The sequence below is a fragment of the Sinocyclocheilus rhinocerous genome, unplaced genomic scaffold (assembly GCF_001515625.1).
Source record: "Sinocyclocheilus rhinocerous isolate Xijiao unplaced genomic scaffold, SAMN03320098_v1.1 scaffold271, whole genome shotgun sequence".
NCBI lineage: Eukaryota > Metazoa > Chordata > Actinopteri > Cypriniformes > Cyprinidae > Sinocyclocheilus > Sinocyclocheilus rhinocerous.
Window position 1 is genome coordinate 2131298 of NW_015657574.1, and position 10415 is coordinate 2141712.

The window sequence follows — 10415 nt, forward strand, 5'->3', positions numbered from 1 at the left end:
TTTAATCAGGATAAAACCGTATATATTAAAAGCTAACAGAAGCAGTAGCATTTACAAATAACAGCGTATCTAAAAGTATGAGACAACAACAAGCAAAAAACATAGGCCTACCATTAAAAGCCGTGCTTGCACAGGTTCTGCACGATCCTCTTCAATAATATCCTCTGCTTCTCAATCGGGCTCAAACTGATAAGCGATATTAACGACGCCGTTGTTTACAATACAACCGGAGCACATGCCGCTGAGGTGAGGGGCGGGACATTTAGACGCGCACTAGAGGCGGTTTAGCCAATCACAACACACTGGGCTAGCTAACCAATCAGAGCCCATTGCCTATTTCTGAGGGCGGGGCTTCATAAAACCAGGAAATGATCAGCGCGTTTCTCAGAGAATGGATGGAGCGGTGTGGAATAAAGGTAAGTTATGTGAAAAATAATGCGTTTTTTTTTTTTAAACGAAGCATTAACACATGTTAGACTGCACCCCATAAACACAATCAAGCCTAGAAAAAAACCAGTGAACCACCCCTTTAATTAAAAGAAAAGAACAAACAGAAAAAAACAAGAAAGAAAGAAAGAAACAACAAAGAAAAAACAACAAGAAAGTTTTATTTTGTAAAGATTTTTTTGTTTTGTGTTTTGTAAAGTTTGGTTTTATGTGTGTGTGTTTGTTTAGTTTTTTTATTGTTTAGTTTATTTTTTATTTTTTGTTTGTGTTTAGCTATTTTCTTAGTAAGTAAGTAAATACATTCTAAATATATAAATACACTTAAAAAAATATAAATAATAAAAAATAAATAAAAAAAATATCTTTTTATTTTCATTTAATTAATTTAATTATAATCAACCCTCTACATTGCGAGTAAATCACTCGCATATGCGACTAAATCTTCACTCTGGCGACTAAATGATGTCTAATATTAGCCAATTGCTAATAAATTCTCAGATTTTACTCGCCAGTGTGTGAGTTGGAGGCTAAGTATAAGTGTGTGTGTGTGTATACATGTATATGTGTATGTATATATTTATCAGTCTGGCGAGTAAACAAAAAAATTTACTAGCCAATGGCGATTCAATTGCCAAGGTGTTCGTAGAGGGCTGATAATTTCCTTTTATAATTAATAATACATTAAAATTAATAAAATAAATATTTCTTAAAAAAAATTAACTAGAAAATGAAATTAACAAATCTTTAGTTTTCAATTAATTATTCGTTTAACTTAGTTTATTTATTTTTTTAAGTTAAGATTAATTCAAATTATTAAATAAAATAAAGATCTCTAAATTGGAGTCAATAAAGGGGGTTCTTGAGCCCTACTGATGGAGCTGTGGGGCTACATGAGACGAAAAAGGTTGAGAAATGTTGTCTTCTGGAAACATAAGATGTGGTAAAAATAGAGCTTTGTTTTTACAAGGATGGAGACAGTTTAAGGACATCTGTAACAGGCTAAATGATTCCCTAATTATTCGTAGTCATGGTTTCTCCTCTCCCTCCGCTCTCACACACTCAAGCGTGTTTGAGCTCTGCGATTGCTACAGACAACTTGCGCCTGGGGCAACCCCAACCGCAGCCCATAATGATCCAGGCTGTTGCCATGTTTACATGTGTGTTTATGTTTGAGGGAAGGAGTGAATGATGAGGTGAGCGTGTCTGGTTGAGCAGGCAGAAGAGTGAGGGAAGTTGGTGTCATCTCAAGCATAGATTTAATTAGCTGATGAATTCCAATCCTGACGTGCCAAAGCCGTGAGGAGTGTAGGAGTATTATCGACAGAGGAGGCCAGCTCTATTAGGTAGAGCCGAAAGAGAGAGGGTGTTCGCTTGTGCACGAGTCGCCCTGGGCCACGGGGATTTTCCCGATGTCAGACATAAATCCTGCCCCCCTGACAGTTCCAAGTTGCTGTGGAAACACGAAGAAATTGCTTTTGCAGCACAATTTTCTACGAGTCTCCCGCTCACTTCGGATAACGTGTAAAATGCGGCCGAGCTTACATAAACAACAAAATCCCTGTAATTTCCACATCTTTTCTTAGCCTGCAAATGCATAGAGGGAGCAATTTGGAGTTCGCAGCACACTTACTTGCATCAACGCAATGGCTACTGCTACTAGTAGCAGCTGGAAAGAGCAAATTACGGTATCGGTGTTCCTCTAATAGTACTATTTTGGCATTTTCATGACATTTGAAATCCGCGTCCTGGCTGTTTGTTTGGAGAAAACAATGCCCAAGAAATGAAAATTGCTTGCGGCGTGGCAAGATGCTGTGAAAGCTCTCCACACAATCTGAAGACATAAATCTACTTGTACCTGACAGAAACATGTCTCTCTTAGTTCGAACTGGTATGATTGAATGTTTTGGCTCACATTTAAGAGCATGTTTGCACAGTCCAAAAAACTTCAAGCTAATTATCCCAGCAACGGTAATGATAGCTATTGGACGAGCGCCAAGCAACACAACTAAAGTCAATCCGTTGCTGCATTATAAGGATTATTTTGAAAGTGCTGTGAATTTGCGTTGCGAAGACACTTAAATATAATTTCAGTCTCACGATAATCAGCTGTCAGACGCTTTTGTTTTCTCTCTGAGGTGTGGTTACAGATGCGCACTAGGGTATTTTGGGACTAATTCAGTTCGTGCCTGTTGCCGAGTGTTTGTCTCGATGGAAAAAAACGTGTATGTGCGATTCTGAGAAGCCTATGTCAAATTTTAGGAACAGGTTAGATGAGTTGTCTCTCCCTCTCTTTCTCCTGCTCAGTTCCTGTCTGTCTTTCTGTTTCTTGCTTTCTCTCCCTATCTTTAACATCTCAGTTTCAGTCAGGGATTCCCCGGCTCACTCGTGTTTGGGAATTGAGTATGTCTGAACTCGTTAAATTAGAGCAGAGACCTTCTTTCTCAAAAACACTGTGCAGTAATTCAGTTGCATGATGTAGCACCTCAAACTATTTGCAATGTTAAAGGAATAGTTCATCCAAATATTAACATTTATTTACTCACCTTTATTCTGTATACTGTATGACTGAAATTTTGTGTACCTTTTTCCATATAAATACAATTAATTTAAAGATTTCAAAAGGATGCAAAGACACAATGAAAGTATGATAGAAGTTCATATGAGTCTGTGCGCTAAATTAATTTTCTAAAGTCGTAGGATAACTATTAGGGCTGGGCTTTGACAAATTTCACGATTCGATTCGATTCGATTACCAATTCGATTCGATTCAATATTGATTATTTTGGATAGGGATGCACCGATACCACTTTTTCCAGTACTCGCCCGATACCGATACTTTTATTTTTGGTACTTGCCGATACCGAGTACCGATACCAATATTTTATTGCATATTGCACTGGTATTTTATTAGGAACAGGCTGAAAAAATAATTTTTCACTGAAAATCTTGACATCCATGCTTGTTCTCTTTCCCGCATTCATGAGAGAAGTAACAATGACTGATTTGTGAACAAATTGTTCTTTTAAGTCTAATCTTTTTAGTGAATCAGTTAACAAAATCCTTTAAGGTTCAGATTTTCGGTTGATAGTTAGTTTTGTTTGTATAATAGTTTGAAATACACTGCAAAATCAAGCTAGAGATAATGCAACATTGTTAGATAATACTGTGTTGTTGTTCTTTTGATGGCTTGCAAATTATATGCAACGTATACAGTTATCCATATACAACATTTAGCTGTTTGACCCAGTTTACATGAGCTAGAAGACAAATCGTTTGATGCTCTGTGTTTTCCAGTAACAGCAGAGCATGCAGCTCTATGCAAACAAAGACACTTGATATCAACCAAAAAGAAGATTCCTGCTCTCAGTTTAGAGCGTTTTGCACTGAGTTTTATTACCAGGCAGTTATTTGTTTTCATATTTCCTTAAATTATGTTTATGTTGGCAACTTCTTGGCTTATGTTATTGAGTTATGTCATAAGACTGAATTGCATTTAGCCATTTACTTGTATACTTTTACATTTAAGTCTTACGCATAAATGCCTTGTGTTTGTCAGATCTCCTTTGACCTGGCTGAGTACACCGCAGACGTTGACGGGCTGGGGACCCTACGGCTGCTGGATGCAGTGAAGACCTGCGGTTTAACTGACACCGTCCGCTTCTACCAGGCCTCCACCAGCGAGCTCTACGGGAAAGTACAGGAAATTCCCCAGAAGGAGACCACACCATTTTACCCACGTTCTCCTTATGGTTAGCACGCACACATCTAAAAACATGCTGTGTCTTTATATTTTTACGTTGTTATATTAATAATAAATAAATACACAAATATATATATATATATCTCTTATTTTTTTCGCAGGTGCTGCTAAACTCTATGCATACTGGATAGTGGTAAACTTCAGGGAAGCCTATAACCTCTTTGCTGTGAATGGGATCTTGTTCAATCATGAGAGTCCTAGAAGAGGTCAGATAGATACCACAATCTTTTTCTTTCTTTCTTGTTTTTTTTTTTTTTGGTTTGTTTGGTTCTTCTTCTTCTAGTGCAGAGCTACTAAGATTACTTTGCTTAGGGGTCACTTTCTGGTAAAAGTACGCCTTATGTGGTTTCATTTTCATTTGGTTTTGAAAAATATGCAGTAACCAACAGCCACTGCTATGTGTTAGACCTCATAATTTCTGTCACCTCATTCATCAAAACGGGCATAAGTTCTGGTCAGGTTTAACAACTCAACCTCCTTTTTAATTTTCATAACAAAATAAGAGTAATGAATAGTGGGAGTTTAAAAATGTAAGTCTTGCATACAAATGCATTTATAATTCTTAAATGCTTCCAGTATGTTACAGGTACACTCAAAAATCTAAATTCTGTCATATTTTACTCACCCTCATGTTGAATGTTTGAATTTATTTATTTTGTGGTACACAAAAGAAGGTATTTGTAAGAATTGTAATTCTTGTTAAACTATCCCTTTAACATCTCAACTACCCTACCATTCAAAAGTTTGGGGTCAGTAAGATTTTTTTTTGTTTTTGTAAGAAGTCTCTTATTCTCAACAAGGCTGCATTTATTTAATAATTTAATTTAATTCATTAATAATAATTATTTATTTATTTATTATTATTTAATTAATTTAATCAAAAATACAGTAAATACAGTAATATTATGATGTTACAGTTTAAAAGAACAGCTTTTTATTTTTATTATATTTTAAAAAGTAATTTAAAGTTAGCTGAAGCCATTACTCCAGTCTTCAGTGTCACGTGATCCTTTAGAAAATGTTGATTTGCTGCTCAGGAAACATTTCTTATTATTAATGTTGAAATATAGATAGCTAAATGAAGTGTGGAAATTATGACACAGTGTTTTTTTAGGATTATTTGATTGACAGATTTATTTAATGCAGGGCAACATTTTTTTTTTAAAGTCTTTTGTAGCAATATAAATGTTGCTCATATAAATATAAATGTCATTATAAAAGTTTCAATTTCTCTCAAAACAAAACCTTACTGACCCCAAACTTTTCAACGTAATGCAAAAAAAAAAAAAAAAATCTACGTAATGTAGCACTCACTACACATGCAAATATGTATTTTAAAGAACCAAATTTCAACTCATTTGTAGACTCCTTCACAACCAAAGGATTACTGTAAAGCAAATTCATCAGTCATTTTTAGGCGTGAAGCTTTCATAGTTTGCTTAAATGACAAATATTTGCTACTAGATGGAACCTCTGGACTGGAGTGTGAATATTCCTCAAACAGTCTGTCAGTGCCTTGATGGCAATCTTGGCGCGAAAGAACTGTTTACTTTACAAGTGCGTGGCGTGACACAGCAACTAGATCACTCCCATTATAAGCGCTTAAAGTGTAGATATTTTCAGTGATTGTAATGGGAGTGACAGTTTTGTGGTGTCACGTGATTAAATATAGTTTAATAAAATTTCTTAATCAGACAGAATCGGACTTATCTAGACATCAAGATGGCTCACTAGGTTATGAGACATACAATAACAGCTCTGCAGACTACACTAAAGGAAAGTGATGCAAGAGTCCAGGGAGCATGTTGTATGTGTGGCCAGACCCATCGTGATTGGTTTACGGGGGAGTATCATGACACAACATTTGGTAAAGGGTGCAGCCATGACATCTTCTCAACAACAAGAGTGTTGTTCTGTGCCCCCACCCACAATTCCAGAGCACAGGAAGAGCGCACTCTCTCTCTGTCCGACACACACTCCCACATGCACTCCCAAAAGCTGACATGGTTCGTTACTTGGGGCTCAACAATAAGGATTTTTTTCTAAATGCCTAGTTGGGGAAGTAGTTGAGATTTCTACATGACCTGCCAATATTTTCCACAGGCCTCTTAGATAATTAGTTGTATTATATTATACATTTTATTTTATAAAAATATATAAAAAAAAAAAAAAGGCAAAACCCTTTATTATTTGCAATTATTTGCAACATAATTAGTCATTTGTTTATTTATTATTAATTAATTTATTTAAGTTTTTTAATATATTTTATAATATAATATAATATATTTATTTTATAATATCTTGTCTTATATAACTACCTCTGATTTTCAGGTGTGTGGGGTTCAATGATTTTTTTATTATTAGAAAAACAAATGTATATATATATTTATGCAATATATTATATAAAATAACTTTCATATTATATATTGTACTAAAGGAGACCTATTATGCCCCTTTTTACAATATGTAATATAAGTCTCAGGTGTCCTCAAATTGTGTCTGTGAAGTTTCAGCTCGAAATACCCCACAGGTCATTTATTATATCATTTTGAAAATGCCTTTTTTGAGTGGAAGCAGAAACACACTGTTTTCATGCATGTCTCTTTAAATGCAAATGAACTGCTGCTCCCCCCTCCTTTTCCAGAATAGGGCTGTACAGCTCGTTCCTCAGATACTCTGCTAAAAAAAAAACATCTGTTTGGTTTTGATGATCATGTTTATCGCGCTGAAATCATGCGTTTTAAACCATATTAGTTTAAACTTCTGATATACGGTTTCCTGAGCGCACACATCCGAAGCACGTGTACAGAAAGCGGCTGTCACGCGGCATGTGAGTACTAAACTAAGTCTTATTGCACTTAAAAAGAAATTGCATGTTTATATTAGATCTGTGTGCCAGCAGCGTAGTGTTATCAAAAGTATTGACCGCGATACCCGTTGGTACTGTAATTTTAAAAACGTCAGTTTCCCGCTAACATTTGAGCGATGTTAAGTGGATTCTTAAAAAGCGCTGATTGGCCAGTGTTCACACGCTCAACAGATATGACTGTGATTGGCTTCAATGATCATTGCTTCACGCTCTTCACCGAGCGGAGCGCTCACGGAGTGCGTGAACACTATGGCCAATCAGCGGTGTTTAAGAATCCACTTAACATCGCTCAAATGTTAGCCGGAAATGGACGTTTTTAAAATTAGAGTACCGACTGGTATTGCGGTCGGTACTTTTGACAATACTACAGCAGTGTAATATACATTAAATAAATCAATAAATCCACTGCTCTCTTGTCTCCTCTGAGGCTGTGCTCCTCAGTGAAGCCAAAGACAGAACAGTTAGCATGCTTTGCTCAAACTTTCGCCATGGTGTTAAAACTAGTACACCGATGTCGCTATTTCACGTTTTCTGGGTTGGTAGGTGCACCAGGGACCCGTTATAGCACTTAAACAGAAATTATATGATATCAGATTTTCATGATATGTCCCCTTTAAGAATGTAATTATATATTTTACATTCATAATTTTTGACGTTTCTAAATGTTAATTTCATATTAATATTAATGTTAATTTCATATTAATATTATCATGCATTTTTTCACAAATATAAATGTATTTTTTCATTAAATGTAAATTTTTCTTTACAAAGAATATTAAGAATAGTATCTGGAAGTTACATATTATATCGTTTTGTGTATGTAACTATAATAAAAAACTCGTAATATATAGCACTGACCCAATAGGACAAGTGACAGTTTAGTCAGCTGGGCCGAAACTCATAACGGCCTCCGGGTCAGCGGGCCAACCATATTATTGAGCGCTCTAACTGTTTTTCTGGTTTGACATTGCAGCTTTGCCAGTTCTGAAAGAGAGCAAGGTGCTGCTGTGTGTTTTTGTCATTCATTTAAATGAACGTGGCAATCCGACGGTTGCGTGTACATCTGCATGAATGTGTGTTCAGACATATGTCAAGAAACAGGAACAGGGCCTTGTACTGACAGTCGTTTTTTTCACGTGCTGGAAATGTCTGAGTGTCAGTGACTGATAGACCAGACATCTTGACTGCACTTTATTTCCACCTGGTTTGGCAGGGCGTCTTTCCATCCATTAGAAATTTCGCCTAGATACTCAACGTTACCCTCGCTCATTACTCTTAAAATGTGCATTGACAGCGCCCGGGCACCTTCCGCTGCCAACACGCACACCTGCAGGTCTGCTGCGATCCCGTCCGCATAATCATGGTCTAAACCTGCCCTAAACTGGGTTGTTTTAGACTTGATGAGAGCGAGCTGCGGTCGACTCCCTGCGACTCTGCTCCTCGTCACGGCTTCCCACCGTGTGCTAAGAGACGGCCTAATTACACTCCGACTGGAAACAGGAGCCGGTGTGCGGAAATGGCATGTCTTGGACTTTTAAACACACTTGCGCACAGACGCATAGCCGGCCCATTATTGTGGACCACGGTTTGGTCAATCGGCTTCGATTTACTTTTTTCCTCTCTTTTTTTCAAACAAGTGAACAGAAATCAGATCCTCGGGTCCCCCCCTGTGGTTTGTCTGTGACGACGGATTGACCCGGCTGTTTATAGTGTGGTATTTTAAACCGTTCTTCTCGTGCCAAGCTCACGCACCTGGTCATGAGCTGCGTTTAGTACGGATTAGAAAGAGCCCTTTGTGATAGCAGCAAGCCTGCACACGGGGGGCCCATGACGGACATCCTGTAAGTGGAAAGAGTTTGTCCACTTATGAATTTTTTTTTTTTTTACATTTCATTTCAGGTTACACTGCAGATCAGGGCTCAGCAATAAAGGTGACCTGTTGGCCTAGGGCCACTGTTTTGGATCATGCTACAGCATATCTTACTTTTTTTTTTTTCAATCATGTACAAGAATTTTTATGCCTGGAAAACATAAACATATGGTTCTCTATGACATTTAATTTCGAATTTTGCTTATTAGTAAAAACTATATTGCTGCTTTTTGGTAAAGACAACTCAACATTTGATTAAAATGGTGAAAATGTGAGAAAAGTTTAGTAACTAATAATATTTTTCAAATGTACACTTTTACGCATTTGGCTGATCCAACACTGCATTATACTGCATTAAGTGTGTAGTTTTTTTTTTTTTTTAATCAGTTAAAGATTTCCCTGAGAATCAAACCAATGACCTTGGCGTCGCTTGGGCCCATTGTCTACTGTTTGAATTCTTTTAAATAATTAAAGAAATTTACATTTATGCATTTGACAAGTGCTTTTATTAAAGAAGTGACTTGCACTTTATTTAAATCATATTTAAATTATATCAGTTCATGCATGTTCCTGGGAATCAAACCTTGGCAAATGTGTGTTTTGGCCATGATCTACAGTTTAAGCTACAGGAATGCTTATAATCATTGTTTCAATCATTTTCAAATAAATGTACATTTATACATTTGGCAGACGGTTTTATTCAAAGTGAGTTATAGACATGTCATCAGTTCATGTATTCTTTGGGAATCGAACCCGTGACCATTTGCTGTTTAAGCTATGGGAACTAAATATTAAACCTTACAGCAATTGTATATTTCTGTTATATTTACAGTTATAAATGTAAACATGACATTATAAATTCATGGGCGCAGAGCAAGTACAAATCTAGCCTTATTGGGCAAGCAGAAAAAAAGTTTAAGAAAGGTTTAAGACCGCCCCAATTTTTTAGTTGACTTTTGTTGTGCAATTATAGGGCATGATCTTCCCGGCATTGCTGATTCTCTCCAGGCAGCTTTTATGGCCAAAATCGCACACACATGCAGGCTTCAGTCCAAGTCAAGAGCGTAATAGTGGTCGTTTACTTATACACTTAAAGTAAGTGTGTTCCTGCTCTGACCCGGGCCTGATATTATAGGCGGTGGAGGTTTTCGTCTAGAACTCCCACCTCTGTCTGATTCAAGCTATAGCACAACCCAGCAGGACATGAGAGCGTCCAAGGTTTCCCACAGATGAAGCATGTGTGTGTGTGCGCGTGTGTCTGGCAGCTCAGTAGGACTTTTGGACGGGCTTACAGATTCTCTGGGGTGGTCCAGTGACTTGACGAGTCTGATTTTATCCCTGTGTGTGACTGTTAGTGTGTGTTTCTGCCTGTGTGTGTGCGAGAAGGACAGATTGACGGCCATAGTTCTCAATTCGCTTAGGCCGAAACGCAAATTTGCACTGACATGTGTATGGGGGGGGGGGAGGGG

At 37.2% G+C, this 10415-nt stretch overlaps 1 protein-coding gene across 3 annotated transcripts in view; it reads left to right on the forward strand.

The window, feature by feature from the left end:
• The window catches only part of LOC107721371 (GDP-mannose 4,6 dehydratase), a 70604-nt gene that overhangs the window by 25097 nt on the left and 35092 nt on the right, over positions 1-10415 (forward strand). For all 3 annotated transcript variants that reach the window (XM_016529354.1, XM_016529355.1, XM_016529356.1), the window contains 2 exons: positions 4004-4196; positions 4309-4413. In XM_016529354.1, the coding sequence (XP_016384840.1) occupies positions 4004-4196; positions 4309-4413 (298 nt within the window). The remainder of the gene's footprint in view (positions 1-4003; positions 4197-4308; positions 4414-10415) is intronic.